Source organism: Phoca vitulina, unplaced genomic scaffold (genome assembly GCF_004348235.1).
Source record: "Phoca vitulina isolate PV1807 unplaced genomic scaffold, GSC_HSeal_1.0 scaffold21, whole genome shotgun sequence".
In the NCBI taxonomy this organism is placed as follows: domain Eukaryota; kingdom Metazoa; phylum Chordata; class Mammalia; order Carnivora; family Phocidae; genus Phoca; species Phoca vitulina.
Genome location: NW_022589724.1, coordinates 13,591,673 through 13,612,055, shown reverse-complemented (window position 1 = coordinate 13,612,055; position 20,383 = coordinate 13,591,673). Strand labels below are relative to the sequence as shown.

Sequence of the window (20,383 nt, the reverse complement as noted above, 5' to 3'; positions counted from 1 at the left end):
TAAAGCTGGGACTCAAACTCTCCCTGCTGATTTCATTTCTTTACACATCCTTGCTCCTTAACATCATGGCAAGTAAATTAGGCAATGATCTCCCCATGTTCTCTGGGCCATGAGGAGAGGGAGAGGAGCCGGGGGAAGCTCAGGAAGAAACACCTGCCGCTGCACTAGAGCTTACTGCTCTGAGTTAAGGAAACTTCATCCGTATTCTGCAGGTGACCTGAGGCTCCACAGGTTTTGCTGTCTCGTTCCAGCTCACCAGCCAGTAAGCGGTGGGGGCCTTTTAGTCCAAGTAGAATTGGGGAGTGGCTCTTGGAGTGGCTAGTATACCATCCAAATAAGGAAAGATATAAGTTTGAGTTTTTTGGGGGTAGGGCAGGATACGCTCAACAGTAGGGTGTCTTCTATTTTCACCTTCAGTAGTTCTAACCTTGGGGCATGCAGAAATGTCTGGAAGCATCTTTGGTATTCCAATGAAAGGGGTGGGTTGTGCTTCTGGCTTTTATTACTCTACAGGTCAGGGATGGTGAGACATGCTGCAACGCTTAAGACAGTTCCACACAACAAAACATCCATCGCAAGACGCGAAGTTTCCTGCTGAGTGACAGTACAGGCGCCTTACTAGTTCATGGGGTAGAGGTGGTGAAGTCCCGGGACCCCCTCTGGCATGCAGTCAGACTGAGATGCAGTGACTCATCACAAGGGAGGTGTCACAGGCAGAGGGGCTAAAAAGCTCTGGCTTTGTATGGGAAACAGGCCACACTGGCTGGACTGGCCATTCTGTCTGCCAGTGCTGCCAACATACTCAGTAAATCCCTATGAAATCTCTTCCTAAGGTCACAGACACACAGACAGACCAGGCTCCATCACTCACTGACAGGGTAGCCCTGAGCAAGTTACTTAACTTCTCTGAGCTTCGATTTTGTCTGTAAAAAGGGAATACGACTTAACACAGAAGACTGGGAGGATTAGATGAAGTGTCTGAACATGCCTGGCAAAGTCTCTAGGCAGGAAGTGTCCTTTAAGTGGTGGCTCTGATTCTCACTATTATTATGAAACGCTATATTTGGTTTATGCTTCTCAGCTAACTGCCTCCTTACAATGAAGTAATGTATATTTCACAAGGGAACTGTTTTGCCAAAAGCTTACATGAAATGTGTTCACCTGATTGCTACCTCTAAATCTCTTGGAACAACCACAAAAAAAAAAAAGTTTAACGGAACTAACAGTAAAATTAAAACTTGAAAAACTTAAAACCTTTGTTAATACACTATATGCAGACTGCATGCTAATACACTAATGTTAACTATTACTTTACACATACTACAAAAGTTAGTAATGAAAAATTATTTTTCACGGCCAACTATGGAGGAAATAAAACCCATTAACACTTAAACAATAACGAAGTGCCAAATGCCCAACAGGGGGCAGAGCCGATAATTCAGAAGCTTAACCAGGACTCAAAATATGCAACTATTTGGTTATAATTAAAATTAGACAAAAGAGTTTAGCTATATTATCACACATTCATAGTTTGCAGGATAGAGTTATTAGACAAAGCCACTGTCAGCCTCTCTGGAACAGCAAATGAAGTGTTTTGAACATTCAAGGAAAAGCCATCATATAAGCCCTTCTCCACTTCTCTATATGCAATCCTTTCTTCTTCCAAATTCCTGTATTTTTGTCAGAATTTACTGTGTACTTCATGTTCAGTGGTTGTGTATCTGGGGTGGAAAGAGGTGAAGGTGACTGCTGCACGGCCAATGAGTATGAATTAAGAGAGTCCAGACCCAGTTTGCTAATAGTCTGGCCCACAAGGCAGTAGTCTCTACAAAAAAAAAAAAACAACAAAAACCTATTAGCAGAGTGCTTATTAAGAAAAGAAAAACTGGAATAAGCCATATTTGGTATCAACCATTATATCTCAAACAAAAAAAAGGGGGCGGGAACCTCTATGGACCAATGGCTGGGATTCAGAAAATGCCTAACTATACAAAGTAAGTCTTTAAAGGACATTTTTTTTTATAATAGGATTTTACTCTGTAGCAAGTGCGTAATAAAGAAAAAAAGAAAGCTGATGTTGACGAATATCCATGAGGGATTTTTCCCGGTTACCTTGCCATGAAAGGTACATCCTCTTAATAACCAATACAAAGGAGGTGGCACAACAGAGACTTCATGTTTGCTTTCTAGAAATTTCATTGCCTCTTGACACAATGGCCTAGCTTTGGGGTAACACAAAGGATGCCAAACTTCAAAGCAAAATGGAAGACATTTTCAGACAGGGCAAATGTTCAGTTCTGAGCTTCCTGATGCAGTTAGCATTCCAAGCAAACTCAACAGGAAGAGGTAAAATCTTCTTTACTGCATAACCCTGAGCATAGCTGCAGTCTACCTCTTCATCTCCTGTTCTAAAGGCAGAGGAAAGGTTCGCACTCTGTCAAGGCACTGGTTAACCAGGCGTGTGGTGAGAAGTGCCTCTTTACTCGAGGGCTTCCAGACTATAGTGCAGCTGCTTGCTCTGTGGGTCACATGCAGTCCTGAAGCACGTACCACGTAATGGAAAGCCAAGTTTCAAAATTAAAAATGGAGCCAGTCACAATCCTGAGTGCTGTGAAGGAGGCAATAGGGCATTCAAACAAAAGATTAATAAAAACAATGTCTACACAGTCCGTAGCAGGGCTTGAAGATGAAAATAAAAATTTCAACTACAAAAGGGGTTCATCAACACCCAGAGACTGGGCTGCCTACCTGGAGTGGAGGCTGACATGGAAATCCAATTCTTTTGAGGGTCTATACATGGTAATTGGCAAAAAACATGATAGAACGAAACATATCAATTCCTTTCTTTTGAAAATGGCTCTTACGGAAGAGTTTGAGGTTAGAGTCCTTTTTCCATGGCCCTGACTATTCAGCCATCCAGAGCTTGAAGGTCCTGTCATATGAGCAAGTGGCTATGAGCTGCCCATCAGAAGAAATGTCTAGGCCCATCACTTTGCCTTCATGGCCAGCCAGAGTCTTCAGTGGCGACCAGCCTGGGTGGGTCCAGATCTTGGCGGTGTTATCATAAGCACCAGTGAGCAAGAAATTCCCATGGATAGCTTTAAGAGAAAAGAAGGGGAGCTGCTTGAGGAATTCAAGTATCAAAAGAGGAAAGAAAATGAAAGCACAAAAATCTGCTAGAATATATGATTTCAAAAAAGAAGGTATTTCTCCATTTGGAAAAGCCCAATATTCTCACCTACATTCCTACGAGACCTCCAGGAAAAAGGGACTACACGCTTAGGGAAACGAATAACATTATTAAGGTCTTCTGGCTCTTTCCCTGACAGTCTTTTCAGAATAACATTAAGGATTCAGTGCTTACAATTTTCGGGGGAAAAAAGCACTTATGGAAGTCTTCTTTACTTCCAAACAAGAAGCATGCTGTGCCATAGCTCTATGTGAAAATATGGTAGAGGGAAGGAACTTATAATTTGCTCCTTTTTCAACAGAGACCAAATTCTCTCTTGTTCCACTTGGAAGTTAACCTAAAGCCTGGCCTGCATTCCATGGAAGTTCAATCTATCTGTCCTGTGATTAGGCAAAACAGGAGGAAAGCTTACGCTCAAACTTGACACCAGTCACTAAGTTCTGATGGGCAGGGATGGTATAGACACAACGCCGTTGTCGAAGGTCCCACACTTTGCACGTGTTGTCACCACTGCCAGTTGCAATGTGGTACCTGTGGATCAGATACAGTGTCCAAATTAGAAACAAAGATATATTCTTTTTATCTCTGACCAATAACCCTTCCCACCCCTTAATCAATGAGTTCATTTTACCCATTGGGGGAGAAATTTATTCCATAGATTTCCTTCAGGTGGCCTTCTAAGAACATGATACACCGTCCTGTGCGCAGGTCCCAAACACGACCAAATGCATCCAGTCCCCTGACAAAGTAATTTATAAATGAACATTCTGAATCCATTTCTCCTGGAAGCAGGGATACGTAACAGGTGAACTACTGAGCTGCCCCTGGCTAGGTGGAAGAATGCTTACCCAGTGCCAGCCAAAGAGCCATCTTGATGGAAGGCAATGTCATACACACCCATGCTGTGGCCTTCCTGATGCAGGATCTCCTCTTGAGCCTCCAAATCCCATAAGCGCCATGAGCGGTCATAGCTACAAAAAGAATCAAACCAACAATTAGCCAGCAGATATTCAGCTCCTACAATGTGTAAAGTACTATAAACACTTGTAGCTTGTATTATGCTTCTGATGAGGCGCCTGGGTGGCTCAGCCGATTAAGTGTCTGCCTTCAACTCAGGTCATGATCCCAGGGTCCTGGGATTGAGCCCTGCATCGGGCTCCCCGCTCCAAGGGGAGCTTGCTTCTCCCTCTCCCTCTACCTGCCGCTCCCCCTGCTTGTGCTCGCTCTATCAAATAAATAAATAAAATCTTTTAAAAAAATTTATGCTTCTGAAACTATTCATACAACCATACTATCAAATTCTTTTCTGGCATAAAAAAATACCTCAACAACTAAGCATATCTGTCTTGAGTGCTACCTGGAAAACCATGGACTTCCTATAAATTTATTTCAGTGGTTATTTTAAGAATACAGTTCTCTCAGAATGGCCCAGCAGAGACTGTTGCCTTCTTTCTTTCTCAATTCCACTGTTAAGTCCTTTCACTCACTGAGTATTTGTTGGGCCTTCAAATTGGATGTTGGGGATACAAAAATCAGTCATGAGCAAATAGATCAATGCAACAGATGAAGAGAGTATAGGAAGAGACCCACATATTTTTGGTCAAATTATTTTCAATGAGGCCACTAAAGCAATTTCAACAGGGAAAATGAAGTCTCTTCAATAACCGGTGGTAGAGGGACACCTGGCTGGCTCAGCTGGTGGAGCACGAGACTGATCTCATGGTCGTGAGTTTGAGCTCCATGTTGGGTGTAGAGATTACTTAAATAAATAAAACTTACATTTTATTTATCTACTTTAAATTTAAAGAGGAAAAAGTATGGGGGGGAGGGAGAGAATCTTTTTTTTTTTTTTTTAAGATTTATTTGAGAGAGAGAGAGAGAACACAGCAGGAGAGGGAGAGATAAAACTCCAGCAGACTCCTCCATGAGCCTGACTCGGGGCTCAATCCCATAACCCCAAGATCACGACCTGAGCCAAAACCAAGAGTCGGACATTCAACCGACTGCACCGCCCAGGGGCCCAGGGAAAGAATCTTCAGCAAACTCCACGCTGAGCATGGAGCCCGTTATGGGGCTCAATCTCACGACCCTGAGATCATGACCTGAACTAAAATCAAGAATCAGATGCTCAATTGACTGAGCCACCTAGGCATCCCTTAAATAAAAACAAACAAAAAACCCACCTCAATAAACATCAAATAAATAAACAAACAAATAAATACATGGTGGTAGAACTGTGTGTGAGAATAAACAAAAAAAAAACACCTCAAATAAAAAAAAATAGGTAAAGCATCCGGACACTGCACAAAAGAGGATTTACAAATGGTCAATGGTCAGGGTGCCTGGGTGGCTCAGTTGGTTAAGCAACTGCCTTCGGCTCAGGTCATGATACTGGAGTCCTGGGATCGAGTCCCGCATCGGGCTCCCTGCTCGGCGGGGAGCCTGCTTCTCCCTCTGACCCTCCCCCCTCTCATGTGCTCTCTCTCTCTCTCTCATTCTCTCTGTCTCAAATAAATAAATAAAATCTTTAAAAAAAAACAAAAAAAAACAAATGGTCAATGGTCAATAAGCAGAGGATAAAATACTCAATACCAAGAGAGTCATAAGAGTAATAAAAATTGGAACTATGAAATTTCACCATGCACTTGATAGAACAGGCAGAATGATAAAACTGAAACCATCAAATGCTGGCATGGATGTGAAGCAAGCAGAATTCTGGGAATGTAAAATTTACAACCAATCTGAAAAACCATACGGAAGTTTTAAAAAAGTTAAAAATCCATTTACTCTATGACCTAGCAACTGCATTCCTGGGTATTCATTCAAGAGAAAGTAAAGAAAAACATGTCTGCAAAAAGCATCGTACAAGGGGCGCCTGGGTGGCTCGGTCGTTAAGCGTCTGCCTTCAGCTCAGGTCATGATCCCAGGGTCCTGGGATCGAGCCCCACATCGGGCTCCCTGCTCCGCAGGAAGCCTGCTTCTCCTCTCCCACTCTCCCTGCTTGTGTTCCCTCTCTTGCTGTGTCTCTGTCAAATAAATAAATAATCTTTAAAAAAAAAAAAAATAAAAGCATTGTGCAAGAGTCTTTATATAGCACCTTTATTCTGAGTGACCCAAACCTGAAAACAGCCCAAATGTCTATCAAAGGAGAATGGATAAACTGTGGCAGAGCCATACAACTGAATACTCCTCAGCAATAAAAAAGAACTACTGATACATGCAACAACATAAATGAAACTTTTTTTTTTTTTCTTTCAGAGAGAGGGGGAAAGAGAGAGTTAGAGAGAGAATCTCAGGCAGGCTCCACGTCCGGCATGGAGCCCGATGCGGGGGCTCAATCTCATGACCCTGAGATCATGACCTGAGCCAAAAGGAAGAGTCAGATGCTCAACCAACTGAGCCACCCAGGTGCCCCTGAATGAATATTAAAAACATTATGCTGAGCAAAAGAAGTTAGGCACAAACAAGTTCACACAGTATGAACAGACAGAATTAATTTACAGTGATAGAAATCATATCGGTGGTTGCTTTGGAAGGGGGAGTCCCCTGTGAAGGGGCATGAGGGAACATTCCAGGGTGATGGAAATATTCTATTGATAGGGATGTGGGTTATGAGTGTATGCATTTGAATTGTACACTGAAATCTATTCCACTGCATGTAAATTATATCTCAGTTAAAGAGTTCTTTAACAGGGTGCCTACGTGGCTCAGTCAGTTAAGCATCTGATTCTTGGTTCCCGCTCAGTTGACGATCTCAGGGTCTTGAGATCAGGCCCCGCATTGGGCTCTGCACTCAGCGGGAAGTCTGCTTGTCCCTCTCCCTCTGCTCCTTCCCCCACCTGTGCTCTCTCAAATAAATACAATCTTAAAAAAAAAAAAATTCTTGGGGCACTGGGGGGCTCAGTTCTTTTAAGAGTCTGCCTTCGGCTCAGGTCATGATCCCAGCGTCCTGGGATCAAGCCCCAGGTAAGGCTCCCTGCTCAGTGGGGAGTCTGCTTCTCACTCTCCCTCTGCCTCTCCCCTTGCTCGTGCTCTCTTCTCTCAAATAAATAAATAAAATCTTTTACCAAAAAAAAAATCTTTAACAGCTTCTGGCCTTACTAAGCTTATAGAACCAGAAGGGGAGACCGATTTGTTTTTTTATTTTTTTAAAGATTTTATTTTTAAGTAATCTCTACACCCAAGGTGGGCCTTGAACTTAACAACCCCAAGATCAAGAGCTGCAGGCTCTATTGAATGAACCAGCCAGATGCCCCAGAAAGGGAGACCAACTTGTAAGCAGAGAGATTAAAATACAATGTGCGGTGGAAAAAAACAAAAACCAAAAAAACCACAAAACACCACTAGTATTGGTCAAGAAAGAGAAGAGTGAAAATTCTAGTTTTCTGGCAATTAGTAACTGAAATTTCAGATTAACTGCAGTTTAAAAGCAAATACAGTTGGCCCAAACTTTATCATATACTCTCTTCTGATTCTGATTCATTGCAGCCCAAGAAAATCCTACTTCAAGATCTCTGTTCTTAAAATGTCCTTGGCAGTCAGTCATAAGGGGTTAACAAGATGCCACAGGCCTGTATGGATAGAACAGTAAGAGGATGGCTTACCAGGTGGTGCCCAAGAAACGCCCCGATGGATGCCACATTACACGGGCCACACGCACTGTATGGCCTTCAATATCTGCCACTGGTTCATCACTGAAAAAGAACCAAATAGAAAGCAGTAAACTATTTTATAGTCATAAATATTCATTGAATTTATTAACTATTGTGACAGATGCACCCGTTCTGTAGGATTTAAAAGGCCAAATCCTAACTAAACGCACTGTTAAAAATGCAGGGTTAACAATTTATGTTACTTCCCAAAGTCTTAAAAGAGCGTTGGTGGTATAGTGGTGAGCACAGCTGCCTTCCAAAGTCTTAAAAGATTTGGGACTATTTCATGTGCTCACAGGGCAAAACTGCCCACAGCACTTCAATACACACTATCTTGCTATATCTCAATTCAGTATGTTAATCAATGCTTAATGCTATTATCATTTAGGATTAGAGAAAAATAAAAGATAATTCAGCCTGACAAGCAAAATAGTCTCTTTACACCAAAGGAGTGCTGAGATTCTAGAAAGAAAACATATTTTAATAGGGATGTGAAGCTACAGAAATCAAATAGTTTTGGTACAAGTGGACTACAGATAAATTTATCTCAAACTTTAGCTTGTTGAAGGATGCACACGAAGAAAGGAACTCCTAAATAGAGGCTTAGTTTCCTTTGGTGGCCATTAAATTCTACTCCCCAGCAACCACGGAAAAAAGAATTGAAACACCAGTGAAAGGAAGTAAACACGAACCCTAAAGAGGGCAATTAAAAAGGGAACTTTGTCAATGTGCATACATAGAGCTAATCAAAGCCCTAGGGGAACAAATATTGCTAAGTGATACCAAAGCCAATTAAAACTTGCTGTGCTCAGAGGTAAGACCCTGTCTGGCAAAGAGTACAGACGCTAATTAGCTCTGTACAAAAACCTGGCAGAAAAGTCGCATGTGCTTTCCCAAAGAAAGAAAACTAAGCAACTGAATTCAGATTTCTTTTAGCCAACAAAGAGCTTTCACAAATTTCCTGGAAAACAATAATCATAAACACACTAAAAACCCCCAAACTGCTGTAATGGGAAAATATGTTCTAGGTAAAGGAGGAAGCTGTTGGGAGGAGACATCACATCCTTAGTAATATTGCCTCAGAACTTCACTGTCCTCTCCCCTGTGGCCGTTTGCTAGGAGCCAATGTGCTACCAAGAATGTTATCTTTACTCAATCTACCAACTAGGGCTTTTCTCCAAGTCAGTGTATTGCACAGGAAGTATAAATAGATCTTTCCAGAATAACTGGACTGGGAAAACAATGGCTACTATGTTAGAGGCAAAAATCAAGGCCCAAAGTTAAAAAATAAGAAAAACCTAACATAACTCCTCTGTCGAGAAAAGGTCGAAGAAAGAAATCCTACATTCTATGGTCACACCACGTTCCCTTGACTCTTAGACCATGTCTGGGGTTAGATGCCAGATTCTCAGGTCCCAAGGACCAACCAAGCAACTCTTTAGTGACCACAGTATGGGCAGAATAGTCATGTTCACCTGTCAAGGCTCCAAAGCTTCACAGAACCATCAGCAGCACAAGAGGCCAGATTGACATCTTTCTGGTCCAAGGAGACAGTGGATTTTGGATGGAATACAATTGCTCCTACATTTGTGTTATGGCCTGAAGGAGTGTAAGAAATCAAAGTTAAAGATTTCCCACCCCTTACAATTTATGTGCAAAACAGACTATGATGAATTAACACAATATATATTAGGGAACATGTGGACAGATAGGGTATTAAAGTGACTGCTGAACTATTAAAAAAAAAAAAGAACGATTTTAAATTAATATTTAAATTACATTAAAAAGCGCAAAACACAAACCACCTTTACTTTTTTTGGTTCAGAGATTGCACAATGCCAGAATGGGGCTGGACATGAGAGAAAAGTGATTTGTATATAAACTCATTGTCTTCCAGCTTTGTGGTGAGAACCAAACCAACACAATTCAAATCAAGAATCAATCTTGTGCTGGGGCACCTGGGTGGCTCAGTCGGTTAAGCGTCTGCCTTTGGCTCAGGTTATGATCCTGGAGTTCCGGGATCAAGTCCTGCATCGGGCTCCCTGCTCAGCAGGGAGTCTGCTTCTCCCTCTGCCCTTCACCCTGCTTGTGCTCTCTCTCTTTCTCTCTCTCCCTCAAATAAATAAAATCTTTAAAAAAAAAAAAAAAAAAAAAAAAAAGAAGAAGAATTAATCTTGTGTGTACTGGGTCTGAGTGTCAGGCAGATTAGTATAGTTTTGCTGTTTGACAGGGTTCACACTGGGAAAATGAGATTTATTATTTATTTATTTGTGAGTAAAGCAATAGAAGTTTATTAAGTGAAGATACAGAAAAAGCTCTCAAGGGTGAGAGGAGTCCCGACAGCGTTGCCCACGAGTGAGATTTAAACAAGATTCTAACTCACCTCGGAGAGTGTGAAGGAGGTTGCAATCGGGAACAGACCAGAGCTTGCAAAGCCCACTCCTATCAAATACAAAGGAAAGCATCTCAGCCAGGGTTGGTCTGGGAAGGAAAAGGTACCTTGATAACATTCCTAAAGGACAATCTCTTCTCACCCCCAATAAAGTTTACAGTGGTACACAGAAAAAGAAAACTAAAGGGCTTACGATTTGATGGTTTATAGAAGAAAGCTGCACCCACGTCTCATGCAACCAGATGCCTCTACAGGACTACAGTTAATATAGTACAAGTTGCTATTCTCCCTAACGTTTGGATTGATTGGTGAAGGAAGGGAGGACGAATTAAACTATCCAAGAATAATATTATCTCCTTAAATAGGAATAGCATTTTCTGCTTACAAAGTACTTAAATTTTTTTTAAAAAGACTTTTTATTTCAGAAAATTTCCAACAAATTACTTTTATATCTAACAATTCAAATGATCCTTATAGGAGACCTGGGAGGTAAATATGTAGGAATGACCATTTCTATTTATAAGGAAGGTAGCTGAGGCTTGCAGAGGTGGAAGGATTTGAGTAGATCCTTGGCTTTCTCCTGACCCAATCTCAATTTCTACCCAGTCAAGTAGTTCCTGTGCATACAACATAAAGAAGCTTCCCTTTAAAAAAAATTAAATAAATAAATAAATAAATAAATAAATAAATAAAAAAGAAGCTTCCCTTGTCACTAGATGGCCATGTCCCACAAAAATAACTAAATAGAGCTAAACAACAAAGTTATCACATCCTAAGAGCTTTCTGCATATGTGGTGGTAACTAGTAAAGAAAATAAAAGATAAAAACAATAATTCATGCTTACTGAGTCCTTACCACATACCACGCACTGTTAAGGCAAAATGGTTTACAACATTATCTCACCCTACTTTACAGATAAGGAAACTGAAGCTTACAGAGTATCTTGTCTGGGTTACCTAACTAAAAAAGAAAAGCCGTATTGAGGTGTGGAAACTGGTCAGTCAATAAACTATGTATCTGCTCCAAAATGCTAGTGTCCCCAACATGACTGACATGTCATGGATCTCTGGGGTCCCTTATGAATAGAAAGAACTGCTAAGCGCAGACTATCTTGTATAATATAACGGGTGTATAATATAACTGGCATCTCTAGTTTGGTGCGATCATGAGAAGCAGAGAAAGGACACAGAAATGAGCATCTAAGACAAAAGCTGGTTTTTTCTTTTTACCCTGAACCTGTCCTCCACTTAGGAAAAATATCACTGTAAAAACAGGACTTACCAACAAGCTGTGGCCAGCATTTTGGAATTAGGACTAAAGTGGCAGTAGGAGATAGGCCGATCATCCCCAATCTGACTGCAGAAATTATTCAAAGACTTAAAAAAAGGAAAAAAGGGACAAATAGTAATCATTAATAGGCTAATCCCCAAAAGACCCAACTTTCTAGTTTTAGCCCACCCCCCAAGATTCTTCTATACTTCTCTTGGTTTTTTTTTTTAAATTTTATTTATTCATCTGACAGAGAGAGACACAGCGAGAGAGGGAACACAAGCAGGGGGAGTGGGAGAAGGAGAAGCAGGCTTCCCGCTGAGCAGGGAGCCGGATGCGGGGCTCGATCCCAGGACCCTGGGATCACGACCTGAGCCGAAGGCAGATGCTTAACGACTGAGCCACCCAGGCACCCCTATACTTCTCTTGTTGTTAAGAGACACTTATGTTCATGAATGGAACTCCAGCATGCTGTCTTTTACACTAGTAGTATCATTACTTTTGCTGTCAGCTCAACGTACACAGGAAAGCCACGGAGAGAGCTAAAGTACAGCTTTGACATATTAAAAGGGAATTAGGGACGCCTGGGTGGCTCAGTTGGTTAAGCGACTGCCTTCGGCTCAGGTCATGATCCTGGAGTCCCGGGATCGAGTCCTGCATCAGGCTCCCTGCTCGGCAGGGAGTCTGCTTCTCCCTCTGACCCTCCTCCCTCTCATGCTCTCTGTCTCTCATTCTCTCTCTCTCAAATAAATAAATAAAATCTTTAAAAAAAAAAAAAAAAAAAAGGGAATTAAAAAGCAGAACCAAAGGCCTCTGCTGAGTACCAACCACAGTAGGTTCCTGCCACCCTAAATGATGGCTCTTCCCAAACAGCAAGTGTAAGCAGGGAGGGATAATCATAGCTGCCTTTACCTTCCAAGAGGCAGGCCAAAGTAGGAAATCTAATGACTATTTAAAAGCCCTTACTATATTGGACAATCACTGAGAGCATCTTACCCGGAGAGATTTGTGCAGCTCTTGCATCTGGGAGGTCCTGGTTGTCTCAGGAATCTCTTTATGGAGACGAGCCTCTTCCAAGCGTTTCATTGCCCTGTGACGCAGATGATTACCATGAGCAAACAGGTTGAGAAAAAGGTCCATACGAGTATCCCTAATACTCAATTTTCATTTAACCAGTCTTTCTAAAACAGATCCTCAGTCCTCGAGAGAAAACAAGAAAAAATATGCTTCTTTCTCCTTCTAGAGGCTCTCTTTACCTGGGCAGTGAATAATTAGCAATCCATAATCTAGCGACCTTCAGGCTGTTTGGTCCTTCATGGTACCAGGTTTGCTGATACTGAAAGTGAAATTAAGAGCAGAAATGTTAAGTCTGAAGCATTCCTGCCCCTCTCATAGCTGTCAATTCTCTATTGTAACTGCCCAGAAAAAAAGGTGAAATAGTTCAGTAATAGGATGAAATCAGGCATGTGTGCTTTCTACTGTTTTTATGAACTCTTATTGGATGGCTTCCTGTTCCTTGTTAAAAGTTACATCAGGAATCCTATGTTTTTTTTCCTGAATGGGAAACCTACTTATACCTACATAGGAACCACAAACCATTCCCAACAACTATTCCTGAATGGTGGAATCCTCAAACACATTCCCTTCCCCCTGGCAAAGCAAAACCCGACAAAAGAAAATGAGAGCACCCCTCATTTCCTTCACTTTCATACTGTGAAACCAAAGACATATTTTACCTCTTCTTTGGACTTCTTAGATTTCTCATCATCTTTTTTGGTCTTTTTTAAGGCATCAGTACCAACCACTGAGAGGATATTTCTTAACCTGTAACAAAAAAGATTATAATTTAAATGGAGTCAAGATGAGACTGTGAAAAGTGTGTCTAAGAAGAGAAAGCTTGTCCTATTCTCTCACCATGTAAATGCCAAGCAACCTTCTTTAAGAGTCAAGTTGTCATGCCTAAACTCCCACTGTGATTTCTTATTTTTTTTAATTTCTTTTTTTTTTTTTTTTTTAAGTAACCTCTACACTCAGTGTGAGGCTGGAACTCACAACCCTAAGATCAAGAGTCATATGCTCTTCTGACTGAACCAGCCAGGTGCACCTCCAGTGTGATTTTGTTCACTCAGTCTTATTTGAAGATTCCCTAATTAGAACTATAAGCAATTATCCTATTCAATTTAGAGTCAACTAGCCCCAACACTACTACCACCTGGTCTGTGAATACAGCCAATCTTTGTTCAATGCCACAATGTGCCGGATACTGACTGAGGTGCTAAGTGTACGAAAATGACTAAGAAGCAGTTCTTGATCCCAAGTAGCATACTCCTGGTAGAGGGGAGGAGGGTGGTGGAGAAGGTGGGTGGACAGAAAGTACCAGGGAACCACAATACATTATACTAAGTATTATGACAATGGTATGTACTGGGCGCTAAGGGGGAACATAAAAAAAATACCTAACCTAGGCTTGCAGGGAGGACCAGGGAAGGTTTCACAGAGGAGGTGTTTCCTAAACTGAGTCCTCATTTAGTAAGGTCGATAGGTCAAGAATGGAGAAGGACAGCTGAAGCAGAGGGTTCAATAGATGTAAAGGTCTGAAAGTAAGAAAAGCATGGTGAGCTTGGAATCGCAAATATTTCAATGTGGCTGGAGCCTGGAGCACCAGAGAAGGGCTGGTGAGAGAGAGGGCTGCAAATGTAAGTAGGGGCCAGGTCATAAAGAGTAGTCAGGAGTAGTAGTAGTAGTAAGGAGGGTTTACATTTGAGAAAGATTCCCTGGGGAAGTAGAGAGAAAGAATGGATTGAAGAGGGAATAATAAAAGTAGGGAAATCAACCCACTATTTAGGAATCGTCTCTCTTTTTTTTTTTTTTAAGATTTATTTATTTATTTGAGAGAAAGAGACACAGCGAGAGAGGGAACACAAGCAGGGGGAGTGGGAGAGGGAGAAGCAGACTCCCTACTGAGCAGGGATGATAAAAGTCTTCTTTGACAAGGTGGTATTTATGCTGAAACCAAAAGAATAAAAAGGCTTTAAAGGCAAGAGAGGGGAACAAAAACAGAAAAAAATTAAATGGAAAAAAACAGAAAAAGAGTTTTACTATTCCAGGAAGACCCTTAAAGGGTACTAAGTCTAGTAAATTGGGAAAGAGTGACATAAGAGATTGAAGAGCATGATCAACAGTTTTTTACTCTATGTTTAATAAGAAGACACTGATGGATTTTAAGCAAGCAATTAACACAACATGTTTGGGGCTATTACAACAATCTAGGTGTCAAAGCAATTAAGGCAGAGAAAAGAGGACACACTGGAGGTACATTTAGGTACAAATCTAGAAACAGATTTTGCTGATGGATTACAAAGGAGGTGAGGCAACTGAAACCTGTGAATGGTAGTGTTATTTGCAAGGAGAATAGAAGGTGAGAAACAGATGAGTTCAATCTAGACATGTCCAGTTTGAAGTACCTACAGGATATCTAGGCCACAGAGATCTGGGAGTCAACAGAATATACACAGTAAATGATGCCATGGGAGTGGATCTGATTGCCCAGGATGAGTGCGGAATAAGGACAAAAACTACAATTTATATAAAGGTTGGGCAGGGGAAAAATGGGGCTCAGAAGAATTAGCCAGAGAAATAGGAGGGAAATTTAGACTTGGTTTTATGAAAGGGAGTGTTTTCAAGGAGGGAGTGGCTGACAGGGCCATTCTTAGTAAAGAGGAGTTAGTGACCTTAATAAAGAGCAATTTCGATGTGGCAGTGGTCAGTTTGCAGCAGGCTGAAGAGCAAATGAGGGGTAAGGGCCCGAAGAGAGTCAATGCACTAAGTGAGGAGTAGATGATCCTCAAGGAAAAGGGGACCATGGCAGGAGGGGCAGGCTGTCATTCATGTCTCAGAGGGGCTCGTCATGCCCAGGGCTCATGGGTCACTGTTCTCCAAGTGCCAGGGGTAGGCAGACGGTGGCATGGAGCACCTCCTCCAACACTGTGCTCTGGTGGAGAAAGCACTGACCTGTCCACTCCCCAAGTTCCACTCTTCTGAAGTACCTTTTGCACCCCACCCCTATTAGGACAACCAGTCCCCTCCCATCTGGGAGCCCCCTTTTCTTTCTGTCCTTTAGCCCTTCCTGCCACCCAGCCACTGCCCAGGGGTGCTCCCTCCTCTCCTACCCTCCCCACCCTTGTGGCCAGCCAGGCTGGGTTTGTAAGATACTAGGTTGGTACAGTGGTTTTTTTTTTCTTGTAATTTAAACAGGCCCAGCATTACTGGTTCTACTTAATGGACATGAGATATGGTAGAGGTTTTAAAGTGATTAAATGTGCAGACTATGCAAATAAGGAAAAAAATGATGAAAGGGAGAGATGGGACAGTGGAAAGAAAGACAAAGGAGGTCCTCATCACTGTGTATGACTAGCCTGTCACTAAGAGACTCTGAAACCATAAAATCACAAGAGGAGTATCATCTGAGGAAAGTGCCCCTTTTCAGTAATAACCCCAAATACTTATCATTATGTTTTATGACACTGACAAGGGGAACGTGTGTGTTGTCTAAATTTTCAAAGTTCGACAACACATATTTACTCAACTCACAATTCCATATTGGGGAGAGAGGGTTCTAATGTTAACACCCTATTCATAGTTTATAAAGAAAAATTAGTAGCAGAGTAAAAAATTGGTCTACTCAGATCATGGGCTAAACTATATAAAAACAACTTAGTTAGATATTCTATTAACATTACCTGAGACATTCCATTAAAGTCTTAGCTACAAGTATCAACAGAAATTTGAAAGTAGAGCTTTGTGATTAAAAAAGAGATCAAATATTTAGAAAGGACACCTTTCTCTTCTTTCAGCAGGACCCTCTCCAAAAAGTGTGATGGGCTCCCCCAAGGCTCTAAGGCAAGCCTTGACCTCTGAGTCATCAGTGGAAACATTGATTTGCCGGGCTCGCTTTCTTCTCTCAAACTCGGCTAACACTTCGGCCTGTCGTTCACTGATGTGCTCTTCAATTTCAAACACCTCTCCTATAAAAAGAACAGGCAATATCAGCATAATCACCAGATCTTCTTCAAATAGGGGGAAAAAATAATTTCTTACAATTCCAGTCTGCATGTCCTCTAGGAACTAGTCCATTATATACTTCAGAGTTTACTGTTTCTCAGTTTATTAAATTGTGCCAAACACAAAAAACTAAATTACATAGCTTTAAAAGGCAGGAAAACTGCACATCATCTTACTTTTTTTTTATTTTAAAGATTTTATTTATTTATTTGAGAGAGAGAGCACATGCACGAGTGGGGGGAAGAGCGGAGAAGCAGACTCCCCACTGAGTGGGGAGCCCCATGCAGGGCTCAGATCCCATGACCCTGAGATCATGATCTGAGCCAAAATCAAGAGTCAGATGCTTAACTGACTGAGCCATGCAGGCCCCCCATGCCATCTTATTCTGACAACCTTACACCTATATAAACACATAACTTAGATGAAAAAGTAAGAGTATGAAGCACCTTCAGCAAATGAATTAAGTAGACACCTTCTATCCAGAAGATAAAATAGACACATTATTTTAACACTTGCCAAAGCTATTCTCTAAAACAGTCCCAGTCTGTGGACATCTACAAATGTAACTAATAAACTGGAGATAATTTCCATGAAAATGCTATCCCTTGATTATAGGCTTTTTTATGTTCAGTTAGCCAACATATAGTACATCGTTTTTGATGTAGTGTTAAACGATTCATTAGTTGCATATAACACCCAGTGCTCATCACAACACCTGCCCTCCTCCCATCACCCGGTTACTCTGTCCCCCCACCCCTCCCTTCTGTAACCCTCAGTTTGTTTCCCAGAGTTCAGAGTCTCTCATGGTTTGTCTCCTCCTCTGATTTCTTCCCAGTTTTCCCTCCCTTCCCCTGTGGTCCTCCGTGATTCCTTATGTTCCACATATGAGTGAAACCATATGATAATTGTCTTTCTCTGCTTGACTTATTTCACTTAGCATAATCTCCTCCAGTTCTATCCATGTCTTGACTAAAGGCTTTTTGAATAATCTAGCAGGTTTTTAAAAATTTTTTAAATATATTTTTTGAAGATTTTATTTATTTGACAGAGAGAGAGAGAGAGTACAAGCAGGGGGAGCAGCAGACAGAAGGAGAGGGAGAAGCAGGCTCCCGCTGAGCAGAGAGCCTGATGTGGGGCTCGATCCCAGAACACTGGGATCATGACCTGAGTTGAAGGCAGTCGCTTAACCGACTGAGCCACCCAGGCGCCCCCTCTAGCAGTTAGTTTTAAAACCCACACTGAATACAAGGATTTTTAAATTTTATTTATTTTATTTTTTTTAAGATTTATTTACTTGACAGAGAGAGAGAAGACAGCGAGAAAGGGAACACAAACAGGGGGAGTGGGAGAGGGAGAAGTAGGCTTTCCGCTGAGCAGAGAGCCCCGCAGGCTCGATCCCAGAATCCTGGGATCATGACCTGAGCTGAAGGCGGATGCTTAACGACTGAGCCACCCAGGCGCTCTGATTTTTTTTTTTTAAGTAGGCTCCACACCCAGCGTGGAGCCCAACATGGGTCTTGAACTCACACCCCTGACATCAAGACCTGAGCTGAGATCAAGAGTCAAACGCTTAACTGACTGAGCCACCCAAGCGCCCCTGAATACAAGGATTTTGATGAAAAAGTGAGAATTACAGTGGTGATGCAACCTAAAACAGTCTAAACAGTTAAAAAAAGTCATTAAAGTGCATGTATATAGAAAAGAAAATGTGTGGGAAGATCAATGAGAAACTTAAGTCCTTTCTGTAGAGAAGTCTCTTCATTTTTTACCCTCTGTACTGTTTGAATTTCTTATGACAAACATGTATAACTTTAGAGAAGATCTCAGGTCACGAGATCGAGCCTCACATTGGGCTCCATGCTGAGCGTGGAGCTTGCATGGGGTTCTCTCTCTCCCTCTCCCTCTGTTTCCCCCTCCCCCCCACATGCACATGTGCGGTTGCGTGTTCTCTAAATAAATAAAGATATAGAGGACCATTAGTTATTGACGTGGAAAGCTATCCTCAACAGTGTATCAGTGAAAAATGCAAGTTATAAAACAATTTGTATATGTTTCATTTGTGAAAAAAATGACAAATTTTTACAGCTTTATTAAATTGGAAAGATATAGAGCCAATTAATAAGGATTACAGGATTTTCTACTTTACACATTTCTACACTTTGAGTTTTTTTTAAGATTTTATTTATCTATTTGAGAGAGAGAGAGCGCGCACGCACGCACGTGCACAGAGGGAGAGTGGGAGGGAGAAGGAGACTCCCTCATGAACAGAGAGCCAATGTGGGGCTTGATCCCAAGGCCCCGAGATCATGACCTGAGCTGAAGGCAGACACTTAACCGACTGAGCCACCCAGGCGCCCTAACACTTCGATTTCTTTCAAAATAAAAATATTACTTTTATGATTTAAAACAGGTATTTCATTTAGCGTGAAAAATTGGAAAATTAAAAAGGAGAGAATGTTACAAACCATAGTAGCTTCAAACCAATGCCAGAACTATCCTAGATCTCTGGAAGACAAATGGAATCAACTTGAATCCAAATACACACTGAATAAATTCCTGGTAAGATTACTAACAATTCAATGGAAGAAAAATTGTATAAAAGGTTTTAAGAGAAAGGCTCTTTGGATGATGCTAACCAGTGTAGGCAAAGGATGGCCTTACATAAATCCAAGTTTCACTGAAATTTCTGAGTATAATACAAAGATAAAGACAGACTCACTATTTGCATCTTACCAGAGGTTATGTTAATATTTCCTGCTTCAATTCCAGCTTTAAGTCCTTCTTTTCCCAAAATCCCAGACTCTCCTTTGGCCAGACGCTCCCTCTCCTTCTCTTCCAAACTTCCATAATAGATGTGTGGTTTCTTCACAACAGGAGCAACCAAGTCATCAGGTGCCTTAGTTTTGGCTGCCTGATAAATCGAAGACATGGATTAACCTGAGGCTGAATCTTAGTCATTTATTAGGCTTCCCCAAAGGATGGAGCTCATCCTGAGCTTCAATCCTACTTCTTCCCCAAAGGAAAGGACAAGTTGGTCATCATTTAAGATATCTCCACTGACTGGGGGCGGGGGCGTGTGTGTCTCTCAATTACTTAGGTCTTGCAGATAGGAAAAAGCTAATAAAACTAGTGAATTACTCTTGGTAATTTTTCTATCAAAGATTTGCTTTGGAACATATTTACATCGTTCCGTTGCAATCTCTTCTTGGGTTTTATGAAACTTCCAAGGCTACTGCTCATCACAGGGGAAACATCAAGGATCACGAATAACCAACGCAGTACTGAGGAGGACTAGTTAGTTGTTGGTCTACACGTTTCAAACGTATTCAGACGTAAGGCAATATATACGAAGTTAGGAGGCCTTACTACAATTAAGAAATCTGACGTAGGCATAAATCTGAGCCAAGATACTACTCCCTTCCAGAGCTCCGTTTTTGGACCAGTTGGAAGAGGTATTTAGTTTGGGGCTGTAGTGAGAGGTGCAAATGAACTAAAACACAGGAACGCACTTAGGCATCAGGAAAACGCTGCTCCTCTAAGACAGGACCGAGTCTCGCAGCCTTTCACCTCAGTCCTCCACCACCTTAGGCCGTTCCCGAGCGGCCCCATCTCGCAGGAACCGCTTGCCCCCCAACCCCTTCCGCGTTCCTCGCCAGAGTGAGCTGAGATCCGTACCGTGGAGGAGCCTCGTGAGGTAGCCATGCTGAGCTTCCGAGCCGCGAAGCCCCAGCGAAAGCCGAGCTACGTTTCAGACCGTCCACCTCGCGCCCAGCAAAGCGGAACTACGTCACTGGCCGGAAGTGGGCCGAGGGCCGACGC

General features: G+C 41.9%; 1 protein-coding gene across 3 annotated transcripts in view; it reads right to left on the bottom strand.

Moving 5' to 3' along the window:
- The window catches only part of PRPF4 (pre-mRNA processing factor 4), a 39,776-nt gene extending 19,421 nt beyond the window's left edge, over positions 1–20,355 (bottom strand). For 2 of the 3 annotated variants that reach the window (XR_004301125.1, XR_004301126.1), the window contains exons 1-14: positions 20,240–20,355; positions 19,298–19,475; positions 16,341–16,527; positions 13,240–13,327; positions 12,760–12,839; positions 12,500–12,593; positions 11,516–11,610; positions 10,226–10,284; positions 9,318–9,441; positions 7,795–7,884; positions 4,039–4,161; positions 3,822–3,929; positions 3,603–3,721; positions 2,749–3,098 (exon numbers count right to left, since the gene is read on the bottom strand). Coding sequence is in view for 1 of the 3 variants with exons in the window: in XM_032418392.1 (XP_032274283.1) it covers positions 2,905–3,098; positions 3,603–3,721; positions 3,822–3,929; positions 4,039–4,161; positions 7,795–7,884; positions 9,318–9,441; positions 10,226–10,284; positions 11,516–11,610; positions 12,500–12,593; positions 12,760–12,839; positions 13,240–13,327; positions 16,341–16,527; positions 19,298–19,475; positions 20,240–20,266 (1,566 nt within the window). In the remaining 2 variants the exon portion in view is untranslated. Of the gene's footprint in view, positions 1–2,178; positions 3,099–3,602; positions 3,722–3,821; positions 3,930–4,038; positions 4,162–7,794; positions 7,885–9,317; positions 9,442–10,225; positions 10,285–11,515; positions 11,611–12,499; positions 12,594–12,759; positions 12,840–13,239; positions 13,328–16,340; positions 16,528–19,297; positions 19,476–20,239 lie in introns of those variants that run through there. The other variant, XM_032418392.1, reaches the window with a different exon arrangement.
- Between the last annotated feature and the right edge of the window lie 28 nt (positions 20,356–20,383).